This window comes from Sceloporus occidentalis, unplaced genomic scaffold, assembly GCF_023333645.1.
Source record: "Sceloporus occidentalis isolate IW3139 unplaced genomic scaffold, rSceOcc1.0.p SCAF_3, whole genome shotgun sequence".
NCBI classification, from domain to species: Eukaryota; Metazoa; Chordata; class Lepidosauria; order Squamata; family Phrynosomatidae; genus Sceloporus; species Sceloporus occidentalis.
In genome coordinates, this window is record NW_028316983.1 from 238731171 (window position 1) to 238751045 (window position 19875).

At 41.4% G+C, this 19875-nt stretch overlaps 1 protein-coding gene across 7 annotated transcripts in view; it reads right to left on the minus strand.

The window, feature by feature from the left end:
- Positions 1 to 19875, minus strand: part of ST3GAL1 (ST3 beta-galactoside alpha-2,3-sialyltransferase 1) — a 137498-nt gene that overhangs the window by 22182 nt on the left and 95441 nt on the right. For 6 of the 7 annotated variants that reach the window (XM_089517994.1, XM_089517998.1, XM_089517997.1 and 3 more), the window contains 2 exons: positions 8151 to 9026; positions 3486 to 3682 (listed from right to left, as the gene is read on the minus strand). In XM_089517994.1, coding sequence (XP_089374120.1) covers positions 3486 to 3682; positions 8151 to 8465 — 512 coding nt within the window. In that variant the 5' untranslated portion in view covers positions 8466 to 9026. Of the gene's footprint in view, positions 1 to 3485; positions 3683 to 8150; positions 9027 to 11205; positions 11291 to 19875 lie in introns of those variants that run through there. The other variant, XM_089518000.1, reaches the window with a different exon arrangement.

Sequence of the window (19875 nt, forward strand, 5' to 3'; positions counted from 1 at the left end):
AAGTGCAAGGATCCAACAGTGGGAGGCAAATAAACTTGCACAAGCAAAAAGTAAATGGGACCCGTGGTCTGCGATGCCTCTACACTAATGCACAGAGCATGGGAAATAAGCAAGATGAACTTGAACTCCTAGTACAGCAAAGCAAATACGATATAATAGGCATCACTGAAACCTGGTGGGACGAGTCTCATGATTGGAATGTGGAAATAGAGGGGTATAACCTTATTAAGAGAAATAGGCCAAACAGGAAAGGAGGAGGAATAGCACTATATGTCAGAGATATTTACACCAGTGAAGAGATCCTGGACATCAATCATGGAAGCCAGGTGGAGAGCATCTGGATAAGAATCAAAGGGGAGGGAAACAACAAGGATGTTATGGTGGGAGTCTACTACAGACCCCCAAGTCAGAAGGAGGAATTGGATGATGCCTTTCTAGAACAGATGACCACACAGTCAGAAAAGAGAGATGTAGTAGTGATGGGCGACTTCAACTACCCTGATATTTGTTGGAAGTCAAACTCAGCCAGATCCTCAAGGTCTAGCAAATTCCTCACTTACCTGGAAGACTATTTCATGGTCCAAAAGGTAGAAGAGGCAACAAGGGGGTCAGCTATTTTGGATCTGATCCTAACCAACAAGGATGACTTGGTTAATGGGGTGCAAGTGGTGGGATCATTGGGTGGAAGTGACCATGTTCTCCTGGAGTTTGTTATACAGTGGAAAGGAAAAGCCAGGTAGAGTCAGACATGCATTCTAGACTTTAGGAGAGCGGATTTCAGCAAACTCAGAGAAGTATTGAGGGTGATCCCATGGTCAGAAATACTAAAAGATAAGGGAGTTCAGGACGGATGGGAGTTTCTCAAAAGGGAGATACTGAAGGCACAATTTCAAACAGTTCCAGTGAGAAAGAAAAATGGGAGGTGTCTCAAGAAACCAGGATGGATGACTAAGGAACTTTCAACCGAGCTAAGTTTGAAACGGAACATGTATAAGAAATGGAAAAAGGGGGAAATCACGAAAAAGGAATTCAAAGAAATAGGAGGCATGTGTAGGGGTAAAGTCAGAAAAGCTAAAGCGCAGAATGAACTCAGGCTTGCTAGAGAGGTTAAGAACAATAAAAAGGGCTTTTTTGGATATGTCCGCAGCAAAAGGAAGAAGAAGGAAACGATAGGGCCACTGCGTGGAGAAGATGGCAAAATGCTAACAGAAGACAGAGAAAAGGCAGAACACCTTCTTTGCCTCAGTCTTCTCAGAAAAGGCAAAGGGTGCTCAACCTGAAGATAATGGAGCAGAGGACAGAACAGGGGAATTTCAGCACAGAATAAAGTAAAGAGATAGTAGAGGAATACCTTGTTAATCTAAATGAATATAAGTCTCCAGGACCAGATGAACTACATCCAAGAGTATTAAAAGAACTGGCAAATGTAATATCGGAGCCATTGGCAATAATCTTTGAGAACTCCTGGAGAACAGGAGAAGTCCCAGCAGACTGGAGGAGGGCAAACGTTGTCCCCATCTTCAAAAAGGGGAAAAAAGAGGATCCCAACAATTATCGTCCAGTCAGTCTGACATCAATACCAGGAAAGATTCTAGAGCAGATCATTAAACAGAGAGTCTGTGAACATCTAGAAAGCAATGCCATAATAACAAAAAGTCAACATGGGTTTCAGAGAAACAAGTCATGCCAGACAAATCTGATCTCTTTCTTTGATAAAATTACCAGCTTGGTAGATGAAGGGAATGCTGTGGATATAGTATATCTTGATTTCAGTAAGGCCTTTGACAAGGTTTCCCATGATATTCTTGCAAACAAGCTTGTAAAATGTGGGCTAGACAAAGCAACTGTTAAATGGATTTGTAATTGTTTGACCGGATGAACCCAAAGGGTGCTCAACAATGGCTCTTTTTCCTCCTGGAGGGAAGTGACCAGTGGGGTCCCACAGGGCTCTGTCCTGGGCCCAGTGTTATTCAACATCTTTATCAATGACCTGGATGACAGAATTGGGAGCACACTTATCAAATTTGCGGATGACACCAAATTAGGAGGAATAGCTAATACTCCAGAGGACAGGACCAACATTCAAAATGATCTGAATAGACTAGAAAGCTGGGCCAAAGCTAACAAAATGAAATTCAACACAGAGAAATGTAAGGTACTGCACTTAGGGCAGAAAAATGAAATGCACAGATATAGGATGGGAGACACATTGCTGAATGAAAGTACATGTGAAAGGATCTAGGAGTCCAAGTAGACCATAAGTTGAACATGAGTCAACAGTGTGATGCGGCAGCTAAAAAGGCCAATGCAATTCTAGGCTGCATCAATAAAAGTATAGTGTCTAGATCAAGAGAAGTAATAGTGCCACTGTATTCTGCTCTGGTCAGGCCCCACCTGGAATATTGTGTCCAGTTCTGGGCACCACAATTCAAAAAGGACATTGAGAAACTGGAGCGTGTCCAGAGGAGGGCGACTAAAATGGTGAAAGGTCTGGAAACCTTGCCCTATGAGGAACGACTCATGGAGCTGGGGATGTTTAGCCTGGAGAAGAGGAGGTTAACAGGTGATATGATAGCCCTGTTTAAATATTTGAAAGGATGTCATGTTGAAGAGGGAGCAAGCTTGTTTTCTGCTGCTCCAGAGAACAGGACCTGGAACAATGGATGCAAGCTACAGGAAAAGAGATTCCACCTCAACATTAGGAAGAACTTCCTGACAGTAAGGGCTGTTCGACAGTGGAACAAACTCCCCCGGAGTGTAGTGGAATCTCCTTCCTTGGAGGTCTTTAAGCAGAGGCTAGATGGCCATCTGTTGGGGATGCTTTGATTTGGATTTCCTGCATGGCAGGGGGTTGGACTGGATGACCCTTGTGGTCTCTTCCAACTCTATGATTCTATGATTCTACCCAAGTGTATGCATATCTGTTATGCATCTAGATGTATCTTTCATCTCTTAATTCAGTTGTGCAACATTGCCATTTGACGCAAGGGTTATATAGCTGAATTAATGCATGATTCTGCATGTGGAGATTTATGCCATGCAACTTCAATGTAGGCTTTCAGCCAGGAAGTTTACAAATGAAGTAGGATACTGTCTGGAACAGAGTCCATTTCCCTATTCAGCTGCAAACATTGACTAATTCAAAAGACAGGAAAGGATGTGCATAAGCCAACTTCTAATTTGCAGTAAATTGTTAAGTGGAAGCCATGGTTAGGCTGCATTACAGTTGCTGCCGGCATAACTTTCAGTTCATATATACAGTGGGCCCTCTCCTTACGCGGGGGATCCATTCTGGATCCCCCCGCGTAAAGGAAAATCTGCCTATGCTCGAGCCCCATAGGAAATAATGGGACGCGTGCATGTGGCAGAGCGGCATGTGCGCACCATTGATTTCCTCCCCAAGTGGCTTTCGCATAAGCTGGCTTGTGCATGGCGCAGGTGCATTGTTTCTGCTTTCAGCTGAAGAACTGTGTGCTACTACTCACCTAAACACAAAGTCATGGCTGTTGATATCTTGGCCATACTGTGACTGCTTAAGGTTGCCTGAATTCCCCACTACTGCACATCTCCTGCACCGTGAATTGCTTCTCTCCAAAAGCTGATCCCTGTCTCCAGGAATAATCTCAAACAGCTCCTGGATGGTCTCATTAATCCCCTTTGGACTCCTCTCTCCTTGTAGTTTCTGTGGGAAAGAAAGCAAGAGTCAGTCCAACACTTTCAACAGCAAAATGATGTATCCTGAACATCAATAGCAGGCTAGACCTATATAAAGGCCTCTGAATAAGACTAGCTGTCATTTGAGCAATGTCCTCCATAGAGCTTAGACGTAATGTGTTATATCTGTGTTATTGCCCAAGTGACAGGCACAATATCCTTGCAGTGGGCCCTCGGTATCCACTGAAGTTTGGTTCCAGAACACCCTATGGATACCAAAATTTGTGGATGTTCAAATCCCATTAAATTCCATGGCATAGTGAAATGGTGTTCCTTATACAAAATGGCAAAAACAAGGTTTGCTTTTTGGAATTTATATGTACTGTATTTAAAAATATTTTCAAGCAGTGGATGATTGAATCCGTGAATGAAGAATTTGTAGATACAGAGGGCCAACTGTACTTTCTGGTTTTGTCTCCATGGGCCTGTGCTGCAGGTGGTATCCTGTTCAGATGATGTATAGCCCAAATCCAGGGTCTGTTCAGCATTAGAATTGGGTTATAACACCCTTAATAAAAAAATTTAAAAAAGCATACCTCTTACTCTGGATCTTCTGGGAAGAACCAGAGTCCTTGATTCCCATGCTGCCCATACATCCCATTGTGTTGCCCTACACAACTACCACTGTTGCCAGCCACTTGCACTGAGTTCAGAATAAGGTGCCCAACCATTTGATGGTTTTTTAGTGCCTCACTCTGACCTCAGAAGTGAGTGTGCTACAGCAGCAGTGGATGTGGTGAGTGGAAAAGTGACATACAAGCAGATAGCCAGCCCTTCAAGGGATCGCAGGGCCAGGTAAAGAGAAGGCAGCTCTGAGGTTAGGATATTTGAGACTTCCTCTGAGTATCCTGGCCATTGCAGACAAAGCCTCTTATACTTTACCAAGAACGTCCAAGTTACAACACATGTATTTGTTATTTTCAATACTGGATGACTTGTTTTGTTCTCCCCCCACCCCAACAGGTTTCATCAAACTGAATAGGACTTCTGGACATTTCTGCTTTGATCTTCACATTTTGGCCTTGGGAGGCCGATGTAACTCAAAGTGTGTCTCACAGACAGAAAATGTCATGAGTGAGTGGAACATCTGGTCCTACAACCCATGTTGCCAAGTCAGGACTATTCCCAGGCTTTGAGATTTCAGCACCAAACTCTGAGACCTAGGGATGACTCTTTGTGATGTTGCAGGGTGTGCTATGGTCATGTTAAAAGAGTGATGTTACAAGGATCAGCACTAGTAATCTCATTAAGCATGGCACATTAATCATGAAGCACAGCTGTAAAGAGTACATCATTGAAACCAAAAACACCATGTCTAACAAATGAAGAATACACACACACACACACTCATACACACGTTCAATGCAATAGTCTCACCCTGAGACTTTTACCCTGAAGACTCTCAAAAAGGGCCCAGGCCCTGAGATATAGAGATGCTAGCTTAGGGGCTTGACAATTTGTGCTATCCATGGATAAAACAATTCTAGCTAAAGAGAAGATTTGCTATAGAGTTGAGGACCTGCAATTTCTTAGTCTTGGTGGTGTTTTGTTTTGTTCTCTTGGAAACAGTCCTGAACATCTATTTACAAGCACAAGAATTGTTGGTGTTTGTTTTTCTTCCTGGCAAATGCTCTTTCTGCAAACCCAATTATAATCAGAAACCAGAAAGGAGTCAGCTGGTAAAGCCAGAGGCAGTAAAAGTCCGGTCACTGCCTTTAATGGTATTGATTCTTTGGGGTGGGGAGTGGCAGTGCGAGATTGGCAGGCTTTTTTGCTGTCAGCATAGATTTAATAGGTCCCTTGGACATCTGGAAAGCCATGAGCCTGAGAAACCTCTCAAGGACAGCTTACCACAGAAATAAGATACCATGGGGAACAAAATGTCTGCAGGAGTGGGCACTTGGACTTTTATATTTCCACCTAGGGATCTGGAAACCTGTCAGTTTCATTCTTGTTGAATTTCTTAAATTTCCTACAGGCATTCTCATTCTCTCCAATTGCTGTACTGTGAGACTTCTTTTAGTTCAAAATGGAAATTAGTGGATATATTTGTGTGTGTTCCTCCTTCAATGTTTTGCAAGCATTTCCTATTGTGCACAGTTTTGCATTGACTAAACCATGTTCATTTATGTTCAGATTATTGTTCATATAATTATGCTGGCTTCATTCCTTTATTAAAAGTATTTGTTAATTGCTTCTCTGACTAGCCAGGCCCCTTAGGTGTTGAGTTACAAGAGATATTATTGCATTGTTTAAAAACAGTGTTAAACAATTGTTAAAAGCTACTTTCAAAGCCAGCTTTAATAACTAATGGACAGTTTTTACCACCCACTGGAATACTGCAGAGATGGAGCCAACCTAACTTCCCTTGAGACAGAGGTTTTATAAAGTGCATTAAAACACGCACAATTTTCTTCTGAAATTATTTCATAAAGTATTTTTATCCCGTCTTTTCTCATGAGGTCTCAGGGCAGTACACAGATAAAACTATTTAGAAAACATATTAAATAATGTCAGACTAAAATCACTTAATAATTTAAACTGAATAAAAACATATCAACTAGTTCAACCAAGCTTTTGTAATACGATATTTGGCTTTTGTAGTACAATATTTTGGATTTTAGAATTCTAGGTAAGGAAGACTCAGCTTGCACATGCTCAAAAATAAATTGGGCCAAGATGATTTAATAAAAAGTCTGAAACTGAAAAGAAACTAACATTGGGTCACCAACAGGAGGGCACTTGACAAGTGGGACACCACAGTCAAGAAAAACAAGGGCTGGGATTCAAGTTCACTGTTACGAATGTGTAACCTCAGGTTACACATCTGTAACCGATTCATATTCACAATCCCTACGTATTACCAGCTTGGTAGATAAAAGGAATGCTGTGGATATAGTGTATCTTGATTTCAGTAGGGCCTTTGACAAGGTTCCCCATGACATTCTTGCAAACAAGCTTGTAAAATGCAGGCTAGACAAGTTAACTGTTAGATAGATTTGTAATTGGTTGTCCAGCCGAAGCCAAAGGGTGCTCAACAATGGTTCTGTTTCAGACTGGAGAGAAGTGACCAGCGGAGTCCCACAGGGTTCTGTCCTGGACCTAGCGCTATTCAACATCTTTATCAATGACTTGGTTGACAGAATTGGAGGCATATTTATCAAATTTGCAACACCAAATTGGGAGGAGTAACTAACACCCCAGAGGACAGGATCAAACTTCAGAATGACCTTAATACATTAGAAAGCTGGGCCAAAACTAACAAAATGACCTTCAACAGGGAGAAATGTAAGGTACTGCACTTAGGGTGGAAAAATGAAATGAACAGATATACATGTGAAAGGGATCTCGGAGTCTAAGTGGACCACAAGTTGAACATTAGTCAACAGTGTGATGTGGAAACTAACAAGGCCAGTGCAGTTTTAGGCTGCATCAATAAAAGTATAGTGTCTAGATCAAGAGAATAGTGCCACTTTTTCTGCTTTGGTCAGGCCCCACTTGGAATACTGTGTCCAGTTCTGGGCACCACAATTCAAAAAGGACATTGAGAAACTGGAGCGTGTCCAAAGGAGGGTGACTAAAATGGTGAAGGGTCTGGAAACCATGCCCTATGAGGAAAGACTCAGGGAGCTGGGGGTGTTTAGCCTGGAGAAGAGAAGGTTAAGAGGTGATATGATAGCCCTGTTTAAATATTTGAAGGGATGTCATATTGAAGAGGGAGCAAGCTTGTTTTCTGCTGCTCCAGAGACTAGGATCTGGAGCAATGGATGCAAACTGCAGGAAAAGAGATTCCACCTCAACATTAGGGTGAACTTCCTGACAGTAAGGGCTGTTCGACAGTGGACCACACTCCCTCGCAGAGTGGTGGAGTCTCCTTCTTTGGAGGTCTTTAAGCAGAGGCTGGATGGCCATCTGTCGGGGATGCTTTGATTGAGATTTCCTGCATGGCAGAGGGTTGGACTGGATGGCCCTTGTGGTCTCTTCCAACTCTATGATTATATGATTCACGATCATGGCAACCCTGTAGGGAATACGTAGGGATTGTAAAAGTCGACAAATCCTGTTTACGAATTGGCACCTGCTGTGAGCAATGGAGGTCTGTTCCTTTGTTGATCAAGATGCAGCAGACTGATGTTTCCACCCATCTCCAAGCAGTGTCTCTGGTGATAGGAGGAATTGCGACAGGAATCCTTCTGCTTCTGACTGTTGCACCAGAGATCACTGGTGGGAGGGAAGTGGAAGCACAAGTCTGCTGCATCACAACCTACAGGAGAACAGACCTCTGTAGAATATAGTGACTAATGTTCAGTAAGTCAGGATTTAAAGTGATGGTCGGTAGTCTTAGATTTTGGCACTGAAACCTCAGATTTTGGCCGGAGATGGTACTAACCTGGCAACCTTAAGCACCATAAAGTCATACTGTCCTTCCTACTCACCAGCCACCACTTGTAGCTATCTTCAGGCACGAAGGCATTCCGTGTGGTCAAGAAAGGCTGCATAGTTTGGTTAAACCTCTCGTCGAACCAAAGCGAAACCCCTTGTTCAGAAACACATGTGTTGCAGCCACACGGCCTCCTTGAGTATTTCATCAGTTTTTTAAACTGCTCTGAAAACTGGTAGACAATTTGCTTGGGGTCCCAGGTGACTGCGACTGCATTGTGTGTGTAGTTGAGCAAGAATGATGTGATAGTGACAATGAAAAGTAAGGCTAGCGTAAACATTTTGAGGCTCCGCTTCCTCACGGCCAGCATTTTGACCTCCGTAGCTTCGTGTGCCTCGAGTGCCTGAGCAAAAGGGCCTGAGATAAGAAAAAGTAGAGAATCTGCAGGGTTCTTTTCTCAGCTTCACTTAAGCCACCAGTAGCTGTTCAATTGCCTTCAGTGTTCATAGAAACAGACCTTATTGTTGTGACCCTGAGCCACTGAAACGAGACCAACATGGATTGTCTCTTTCTTCTCTTCCTTTACAAGAAAAAAAAAAAGATAATTCTCCAACTTCAGATCTCTTCTCTGCAGATCTCCTTGAACAGCTGCTAATTTCTTCCTCCAAAGGTTTAATCAAAGCAAACAACTGTAATTTTCTCTTTACTACCTGGCCAGATTGAGAGGAAATTATTAGCAGTGTGAAATACACACTTTTTTTCTTCTGTGTGGGAAGTGAAACTTTAAATGAAAAAGTTGTAGGTAAGGAAATAACACTCTTTTCTTCAAAACTATTTCATTAGCAACCAGTTTGTGTGAAGGGTGGAGTTGAAGGCAACCGGCAGTCAAAACTTGATTTCCTGAAGCTGCTGAAACATCTTCCTTTTCCAACTGAAAACACAAAAGAAAAGGGAAAACTTCACTATGGAATTTTTATGGACCTTTTAATTTAATAAAAGGTGTGAGTATCATTCTCTATCCTGTAGCTTGTAGAATCGATGGGAATTAAATGTTTTGGTAGCATCTGTCATGGAGTTCTTTTGTCCAAAATGTTTTACCAAACCTTAACAAAACAACAATGCTATACTCCATGACAGATGCTTCATGTCAAACATGAAGTCAAAGACTTCCACGGCCATCATCCATAGGTTTTGATGTTTCGCCAGCAGCTGTGGCTGGCATTTTCAGAGATGCCAGCCACAGCTGCTGGTGAAACGCCAGGAATAAACTCTTCTAGAACATGGCCTCCATAGCCTGAAAAAAACCATAAAAATCTATAAATTGGCAAACGTTCTTGCTGTTTTTCAAATGACCCCTTGGAAGAATTCTGTTGAATGTACTGATTACATGAGATGGCAACCAATAGCCAATGTCTGTGGATGAAGCCTGTGAACCTTCCAGTGATGTATTCAAGTCTTTTACTCCAAGTCTCAAGTCAAGTCTGTACCTTCAAGTCTCAAATCTGTACCTTCCAAGTCTCAGATCAAGTCTCAGGTCCTTGCAAAGTACTTTCAAGTCAAATCTCAAATCTGGGAGCCAACTTCAACAGAAAAAAGGAAGTGGTGGTGGAGGTGGTATGTGTGGGGGGGCATGGATTTCAAAAACTAGAAAACAAGATGTACACCAAATTAGGGGGAGACTTCTCAGATGGGAGCAGCAAATGTGTTAATCAATGGGCTTAAGGTGGAAGGATCCTTCTAAAGCTTTTCAAAAGCTTGAGAAAGGTCCTCCATTGTGCATCACGGACAGACTACTGTGTAGACTTCAATCCTTTCCTCAAGCCCATTGCCTAACACATTTGCTGTTTCGGGTTGAAGTTAGACCAGCAAGTCAGTCACTAAAAATATAGAAGTCTTGAGTCGAGTCAGTACATCATTTATTGCCCAGTTGAGTCCAAGTGACGTCATTAATGTGACTATCTCTGAGTCAACTGATTCAATTCTACACCACTGGAACCTCCTGATGTTGCAAGACTCCAACTCACATCAACCCCATCCAACATAGTCAAGGGTCAGGGATGATGAGAGCTGCAGTTCCACAGCATTTGAAAGGTCACAAGTTCCTAAGCCCTGACCTATGCAGAATATCTCCTCCTCCACCTTCTATTTCATTTATATCCTGCCTTTCTCTCAGTAATGAGACTCAAGTCAGCTAACAGCATATTGAAAACAATACAGATTAAAACTATGTAAAACATTCAATAAAAGCGATATATATATATATATATATATATATATATATAGTTTATTTAATGCAATTAAACAATTTGTAAAGTTAAAAACACTAAACATTTAAAAAATTAAAATTCATTAAAAGATTACATTGTTGTTGTTACTGCTGTTGTCCACCTTCAAGCCATTTTCAATTTATAGTGACCCTAAAGCAAATCTGTCATAGAATTTTTCTGGTAAGATGTGCTTAGAGGGGGTTTGCCTATGTCTTCCTCTGAGGCTGAGAGAGTATGACTTGCCCAAGGTCCGCTAGTGGGTCTCCTTGGCTTAGGAGGGATTCAAACCCTATTCTCCACACTTGTAATCCAAGGCTCAAACCATTACACCACGCTAGTTCTCAACATGCCATCATACCTCCACTCATATTGAATGAACAAAGCCAGCGTCTAAAGCTATCCTATTCAGAATTACTATTCAAATCCAAGCAACTTTCTACTTTGCCACTTCCCTTAGTCCTCTCCACCCTTTCAATTCTGGAAACAGTTTCCTTGATTTAATCCAGCTGTGTAAAGAATTTTTTTTTTAAAAAAATGCTTATGCAAGATAGTTCATCGTCTTACTTGAACATAAGCATGAAAAATGTGTGATGGAAAGGAATTTCACCACAGAGAGAATCAAGCAACAGCCTGAAAGACTTGAAAAGGCAGTCCAGTAATTCTGGCTTTATGGAGAGGGCAGAAGGCAGGAGTTGCCCATAAATCTTAGATAGGCAGATCATTCTCCCTCTCTGCCTCCATGTCTGCTACCCCCTACAGAGCTGGAATCTGCAGTGTTGGTCTGGGTTTAGGAATGACCAGCATTCATTCAGGTACAGAAAGGCATTCTAAATCATTACTAACCTGATGACATTTGTTCATTTGACACAGCCACTTTTCCACACAAACTAAGAGAGACAGGACGGTGGAAGGTTGCCCTGAAAGATTCATTGTTTCAGGAGAAGGTTGGAAACTGTTGATTGGTGATGTGTACCCCAGTCATTTTTTTTACTTATGACAACTCCAAGGTGAATCCACCATGAGGTTTTCTCGGCACGATTTGTTCAGAAGAGGATTGTCATTGCAGTCCTCTAAGGCTGAGAAAGTGTGATTTATCCAAGGTTACCCAGTGGGTTTCCATGGAGTCTTAGTCCAATACTCAGTTCATTGCACCACTCTGAGTACATCTACATGGGTCAAATAAAACAGTCTCATCTAGTTTTCACAGCAAGTGATCCAAATGACATAGGGGATGATTGGGGACAAATCTGGGACTTTACTTCACCCCTGGGCTTTGATCTGGAAGAAATATAGTGTGGATCTATCCTGGTTTTGAGTGAAAAATCCAGACATTTGCACGTCTGTGAGGATTATGTTCCACAGAGACATCAGTGTGAGGCCCTGGCAGATTAGGGATTTGAACCCTGATCTCCAGGAGTCCTAGTCCAACAATAAATTCATTGCATCGCTCTGGCTCTCTACTGATAACAGCTATCTAAAATTCCATCTCCTAACATTCAATCACACTTGAGGGTTACCAAGAAACAAACCATTAACAGGACTGTGTAGATTAAAGATAGGAACATGACATGAAAATAAGTTCATTCTCTACAGATGAGATCTACTGAGATTTGCTACAGTCAAATTAAAGAGACCTTGGGCAAGTTACATTTTTGCGTTAGAAAAACAAAAATCCCCTATGCTGTTTGTAGAATTCTAGAAATTTTCTGTTTTAAGTAGTTTCCCCAGTTTGCACATCTGAGCCTGCTCCCAAGCTGCCTCCTTGATACAGTTTTAAATATACTTTCTCCTAGGTGAATGAATGCCTATACTTTACAAGTTTTGCTTTGAGAGGCCCAAAGATCAATCCCTGGCTAGAGAAAGGGGAATAATTTTATTTGGTCTGCCCTTTTAAGTGAATTGACAATTTACACTTCCTGGACAAATATGTTGATTGGAACACAATTAACCTTTGGAACAGACACTTCTACAAGTCTTGTATAGTTCTTGGCTTAAAAGCTGCAGGCAAGTGGAAAGCTATATCAAGGAGAGCTACATGCAAAAATACATAAATTAGCAAAATCATATATAAAATGTGCTTTAGGGAAAATCAGGTGTGTGTGTGTGTGTCTGTGTGTCTGTGTATATATATATAATCAACAAACCAGAACAGAAACTTGAGGGTTTGTGAGTAAATTCTGGGGGAAAGACACAGATAAAAACCAGACTATTTGTCTATTTCTGTCTGGTTTTTCCATAGAACCCCAGGTGGTGAATGATGGCAAAAGCTTCTGTCTAAGACCCCTCTGCCAGACTCAGTAGACAATCATAGTCTGGATGGACCAATGGCCTCACTTGGTGTCCAATTCCTCCTTATGTCTTCAGCAATATAGATGCAGTTTTTAAAGGGAATTATTTTGATGACTCCCAAGTATTTCAGATATTGATCCATTACAACAGACCAGTTCTAGCAGTTATCATCCCCACCAGTATCAGGTCTTCTACAAAGCTAATGGGTCTTAATTGTTAATGACTCCTAAATGAACATGTCGCCTGAAAATCCTTTGGATTAAAACAAAGGTAGCTTATTAAAATGCTTTAATGTTGGGTAGATCCTTCCCTCTCCTTGGCACTACCATGAGCACAGCAGCTAGGTGCACAGGAGATACAAGGGCTTGAGGAATGGATGGCAGACAATGTCAAAAAGTTACTCAAAAATCCCCCCATGTTTCAACCCTGAAAGCCCTGGTTCAGCTACAAAGCTGTATGAATAAATGAGAGGCATTTGAGGACACTAAAAAGGTGAATGTAACACCTTTCTTCCAGGTGCCATTCCTCAGATTGTGTTTACCTTTCAGTTGCACACCTCCAATATTTCAGAATGACGGCAGGGTTTTTATAATAGCAACAATGAAAAGCATATATGGAGAGGGACAACAGCTGTTAGGAAGCTAGCACTGTGCACACATTTTCCCTTGTGCAGATCTGCTCTTTTATGGAGGCTTTCATTAGTTTGTTAATAAACAGAGAGAGACTTAACTGCAAGATACAACCAAATATCTGCCAGATTGGGTATAACAGGCTCTTACAGATTACAGTCACCGTCTTTCAAAGCAAACATCTCTCACCACTCTCTCCCTTCCTTTTTCACACATAAAGTATCAGGGTAAAAGTTTTGCTAACTGAATAATCCAACAACAGGGGAGATGTGTGTGGTTTGGTGTGTTCAAGTTGCTGGTTGAACTGTGGCAACCCTATGAATTTCATAGAGTTTTCTGAGTCTAGGATTACTCAGAAGATACACAGAACAAAAAGGAAGGGGCAATGAAGCAAGGGGGTAAGTGTTCCATCCCTTTTTGAAAAGATATATCTTCTCTTAATTTCTGTGTAAACTATCATCAGTAGTTGCAATGTTAATGTTTCTGGCCTGCAGAGCCCAATCTCTCTCACTACTGGCTATGCTACTATCAAGAGAGCTGAGTTGTAATTGAAAGAGTTAGTAAGTGTTGGGTTGTTCCTCCACTCCGACCATTCTCAACCATTCACAGTGGCAAATACAGAGCTTTGGGATTTACTTTTAAGAAGAATGCATTGAGCTCAGCAATGATAGGATGGGTCCCAGAGCATTGCTGAGTTATGGGTGGCTTTTGCAAGGTATTAAATTCATTCCTCTGAAAAATAACATGGATGCTGGAGAGGAAATTTTTAAAGTACAGCCTTCAGCAGGACAATCTCAATAGGAGGCAAAGTGGTCCAGTGGTCCAATGGTCCAAAGAGGTCCAGACACTGGTCTAATGCCATTTTTGTGACCTCCAGGACTCCCCATAGGAGCCCTGGTGGTGCAGTTGTTAAATGCCAGTATTGCAGCCACAACATTGTAAGTTCGCTCCAAGGTCCACTCAACCTTCCTTCCTTTTATAGGTTGGTAAAATGAGTACTCAGCTTGTTGGGGCAATTGGCTTGCACACTGGAAACTGCTTAGGGAGTGCTAGTTTACTGATACACAGTATAGGAATGTACTATAGCTATTGCTTTTTTGGAAGTTTTTTAAAACCAACTCACAAAAATTTATATTGACCTGGGGAAGTATCCAGAGGGGCTCATGGCATGGTGAAAATGCCCCCCACACTCCCTAGTCATTTGGGGGCATTTCAGAGCAAAACAAAAATAACAAAATATTTTTGACCCCTCGGGGCTACAAAAATGGCCCTGGGGGCTGCCACAGGCCACATTTTGACCATGCTTGCTCTAAATGATAGAATTGTGGGGAGAGGCAGATGATCATTTGAAAAACCCCAGAGACTGGGAGCCTATTTGGCCCCAGGATTGGAGATTCCCTCAGTCTTGCCTTACAGTGAGATGTAGTTCTACACCAACACTACTTTATTTGATAGGTCTTCTTGCTTAGTAAGTGTGTTTAGGATGGGAGCCATAGAAAAATATTGCTTTCACCTAACAAACACTTCAAGGCTACAATCCAAGTGTCAGGTTCTGCAATACATACCGATAGTGGTACATTCTTTAAAAAGTCATCAAGGTCTTATATTTTGTTGCCTGGATTTGTTTAGAAAAAGATGGTATATTAAGAGGAAGACAGACACTGACCTTTCGCTGAAGGCTTTTTTAAAAAAAGTTTTATACAGAGGATGTGGTGACAGGGCTATATATATATATGGCACTCAGCTGCAGTTCAAAATGTGTATTTATTTCATCCCCAATTGGCAAACCAAACCAACAACACACAGCCTATTTACACCATCAGACATCAGTGACCCAACGTGACAATATGTCTCTTTCTCAGTTTAGCACAGAAGGAAGTAACCTGGACTATTTTTGCAATATTTTCTCTAGTTTTCCACTACAATTTAATTGGGCCTTTTTTGAAAAAAATTAAAATGAGTGGTCAGTCTTTCTCTTTTGCTTTTTAAAGGTTATTCTGCTTGGATGGCCAAAGAGGGATTTGTATTAGTGGCTGAGGCCTCTTGAAGTTGAATTCCTGTGACTCTTAAGAAAACACATACACACAGACACATCTCCAGCCTCAAGGGGGCAATTGTGCAAGGTCTTTTATCTCTGAGGCATAAATTAAATTGGTACAACTTTCAGAACAGCAGCAGAAAACATACAGAAAATGGTCACCAGAGCTATTAAGCAGCTGAAGCATTTGCCTTCCCCACAGAAGGCAAAGATGCTTAGGGGTGTTTTTATTTTGGTAAAAAGAAGCCATGGTTGCAGAGTTAGGGAAATTATAATAATTCATAAAATTGAGAATGAAATGAAAGATATGTCTCTCTTCCTGCTCACACTAAAAGCTGCAATCACTAAATGCATTTGCACTATACGGTTAAGGCAGCTTCACACCACTTTAACTGACATGGCTCCATCCTATACGATTTGCAGTTTGGGGAAGTCCTTAGAATTCTTTGCTACTGTGCTCCCTTGAATAACAGCAGGAGAACTCTCTAGCAGATCATTCTAAAGCTCATCAAACTACAAATCCAAGGATTCCTTAGGTTGCAGCCATGACAGTTAAAATGGCATTAAAACAATTATAACTGTGTAGAATAATTCTACTTTCATATTGAAGGGGATTAGTAGCTGCTTTTAAACAAAGAGATAACATCAAGTGCCAGTGCTTGCAAAAGTTACTTTTTGGCTATGACTTCCACAGTCCCTTGGCCAATGGGATTTTCTGGGAATCACAGTCTAAAAGAGTATTTCTCCCTCTCTCCTGAACTCTGGGATGCACTTCTTTTGTGCAATGCAAAATGGACTGATGAAACCCATTCCTGCATTGCAGCAATAGCTAATGGTTATGATGGTTTCAAGAGAGAGAGAGAGGGTGATTTTATGAAGAACAGGCTGGAGTAGCCAAGGGTCACCTCTAACCGACACGGATCAACAGCTGATCAAAATGCTGACACCGTGTGTGCGCTGAAGGCATATGGCATACGCATAGCTTGAGCAGCTAAGTGCCAAAACTCTGGTCTCCAAGGCATGTTTGAATGCTGCCCTGTGCCTGCCCAGCCTTTGGATGAGAGCCACCCCATGGCATAGCTAAGCAGTAAAGCAGTATCAATAGCTAGGGCAGAATTTTCATGGCCAAGAGTAACTTGGCTGAGTTTTCAGTGACAGCTGATACCCTTGGCTCCTGTGCATGATAGCCCTGAGATAAGATTAAATGTGGCCAGTCCTCAGCTCTAGGTATGTTTAGGATTGACATTGAGTTTAGTGGGCATGACACCACTGGAGAGCAAAGCAAAATACCTCAATGATGAATCCATATGAATACCCTTGTCTGGATAAAGGTTGTATAAGAAATTTGCTCTGTTGATTTTGGGAGACAGATTGAATCAATTCGTACTTCCTGAAACCCAACACAATTTGTGTTGAGTAATTTATACATTTTCAGAATTATGACCATAATTCTTTCCCCATTCCCAGAACTTAGCTAAATTGTGAGAAAGAAAGAAAGAAAGAAAGAAAGAAAGAAAGAAAGAAAGGCATACATTTGACAACATGTGCACATTTCAAAATGTGCAAAGAAAATGGCATACAATTCCAAAATGTTCACAAACTCACTCTCACTGATGGGTACCTGCAGATAAAAATGGGCACCTCAAAGAAATGCCCACTGAAATGGGAAACGACCATAAAAACAGGGGAAACGTCTCTGACTCAGCTTACTAATGGAAATATGGGAATGTTTCGGTGATCAGTCCTGACAGATCCACTCATTCTTTGTCCAGACTCGACCAGTCATGCAACTGTTTATTGAGACATCTAAGTGAATAAAGATTTGATTTCACCATTTAAAGGTGAAAGGAAGATCTGTAGGAAGATGAAAATGTGTGTGTTACCCTCACAGAAGACAAAAATGGTTTTGCTATTTGCTTTATGTATCTTGGAATAGTCCACTACCTGCAATTTTTACTCGATTGCTTTGGAATTGTTTATTCTGCAATTGTCAAGATTAGATTGTGACCACAATAAAGTTCAAATGTGAATGAAAAATTTTGCACAGCTTCTGTGGAAATCAAAATGGGGATCTGGCTGCCCAGTGAAAGACCACAGCACTCTGAACATACCCAGTGTCATATGATTTCTGAAGCTAAGCAATGTTGAGCCTAGTTAGAAATTGGGTGGGAGACAACTGGAGATTTCTAGGTAAGGCTAGGAAAGAATTCTACCTGAAATTCTGGAGAGGGAAGTCAGTTAGACAGAATCAAAGCGGTGGGACTAAAAATAAAAATATTCAAATTTATTAGAATATTAAAAATATTCTTAAAATAATTTCATTATTTTTAATTAAATTATTTTAAAAAATAATGTAAATAATTTATTACACATTTTTAAAAAACCCCAAAAGGTGGTTAAATAGCAGTGCAGCATGGTATTAAGTGCCAGTTCCTCCAAACCTTTCAAAATAAACATAGTCCCCACTTTACACAATGCTTTTGCCTTAATCCTCTTGTTTCAGACCACTAGGAAAGAATGCCTGTGTATATGTTACTAGGGTTGGCCATGTTTGTTAAGTAAATTTGTTCTCTTCTCTTTCTGTCTCCCTGGGTTGATTTTTAGATCTGGAAGGTACTTAGGGCAGAGATCAGTCTAGTGTTATATTACTTGACAGAAGTAAAAAAAAAAAAAAAAAAAAAGAAGGAAAGAAGTCTTTAAATAAATGCATCAAAACTGAAGCAGGTTCAAAATGAAGAAGCAGCCTCTTTAACTTGCAGCCCTTATTAGCACACCTCACTCCATACAAAAGCAACCAGTTGCAACTTTTGCTGGTGGTCCTCTCTAGGAAAGCTGGTGGTCCTCCTTATTCATTCTCCTAGTCAACAACAAAAGACACTGACAGGGTTAGACAACTTCACGTCTTGCTTGAAGACTTGTCAGTACACAGTTTAGCCCTGGGTCTGAGTTCATTTTCTATGCATCTGCTCAAATGGCCATTATGTTGCCTGGAAACATGTTTCTTTTTTCATTTGACAACTTAATTAAAACTGAAAGAAGAATTTATTTGTAACAGCCTGGTTTGTCCCCCCCCCCCCCCCCATTCTCTGTTTTCCTCATCAGCCTTCTTTTGACAAAAAAGAAGATTCAGAAGACCTACCGCCCACCCGCAGCATACAGCTGCAATCGTATCTCCCAGTTTTCATTTCTTTCCCCCTCTTTTCCTTCTTTCCTTGGAGAAAAAGCATTGCATCGCCACCTACGTATTCTTTACTCAGAATGCACTGCATGGTCTTTAAGTCAGGCTTCTCAAACAGGACTCAACTGTTCCCTTCCTAACATCCCACCTCACCCCATTTTACCTACGGATGGGGAAAATATTTGCAAATATTTTAAACACAGACAAAAAAGGTGGAGTTCCTGGGAGCTCTGTAACAGGGACTGGAACATTGCTGCCAATCTCAGTAGACAATACTGGGCAAAGTGGAGAAGTAGGCCATGTTTGCAAAGATTGCTACCTGATCTATCTGTAATGAAAAGAGGGGTCAACATCATCATTACTTTTTGCTGGTATTCTATATTGCAGTTACAGTTTTTTAGCCTAGAGTTATAGATCTATAACTGCTCTGTATTCATTAATACTCCACAGTATTTCTGTAAGACTATGTAAGTGCCCCCATAAGCCTACCTTAACTCCCAACAGCCACACTGGGATAAGGAAAACCATTCAGCTGCAGATCAGAGTGCAAGGAGGATGATGTTTCTACCCCTCTCTCACTAGCAAGCAAAGCTGAGACGATTGGAAGCAGGACCCCTGCTGCAATTCCTTATCACAGCTTTGCTCACAGGTGTGAGTGGGCTGAAAACATCCACTTCTTATGCCCTGGCAGCTGAACCAATGTCCTTTACTCAGTGTGGCTGATGGATGTTAAGGTGGGCTTGGGAAGTTGGGCCAGAAAATGTTGTTTAGTTACACATACATAACTAAGTAGCCCACGTGGAAGATCAGTGGTGGTGGTGGTGGTGGTGGTGATAATGATCTGAAAATTATGCCCTATGAGGAGTGGCTTAGGGAGGTGTTTATGTTTAGTCTGGGGAAGAGAACGTTAAGAGGGGACAAGATAGCAATGTTTAAATATTTGAAGGGATATCATATGGGGGATGGAGAAAACTTGTTTTCTGCTGCTCCACACACTAGGGAACAACATTAGGAACAGTTTCCTGATGGTAAGAACCATTTGACAGAGGAATATACTGTCCTGGAGTGTGGTGGGGATCTCCTTATTTGGAGTTGTTGTTTTTATACAAAGGCCAGATGGCATTTGTTGGGAGTGCTTTGATTGTGATTTCTTGCATGGAAGGGAGTTGGACTGGATGGCCCTTGTGGTCTCTTCCAGTTCTGTCATTCTATGATGATGCTATGAGGAGCATGAGAGGGGTGAAAAATGAAGTATGGTGTTTTCCCCCCCTGAAATGTGGATTAATGCCATAACTTCCAGGAACTGCCATATGAATGAACATGTGAAATTGACATGAACTGGAAAAAGACTGAGCCATCCATCCACCTATCTCTAGCTG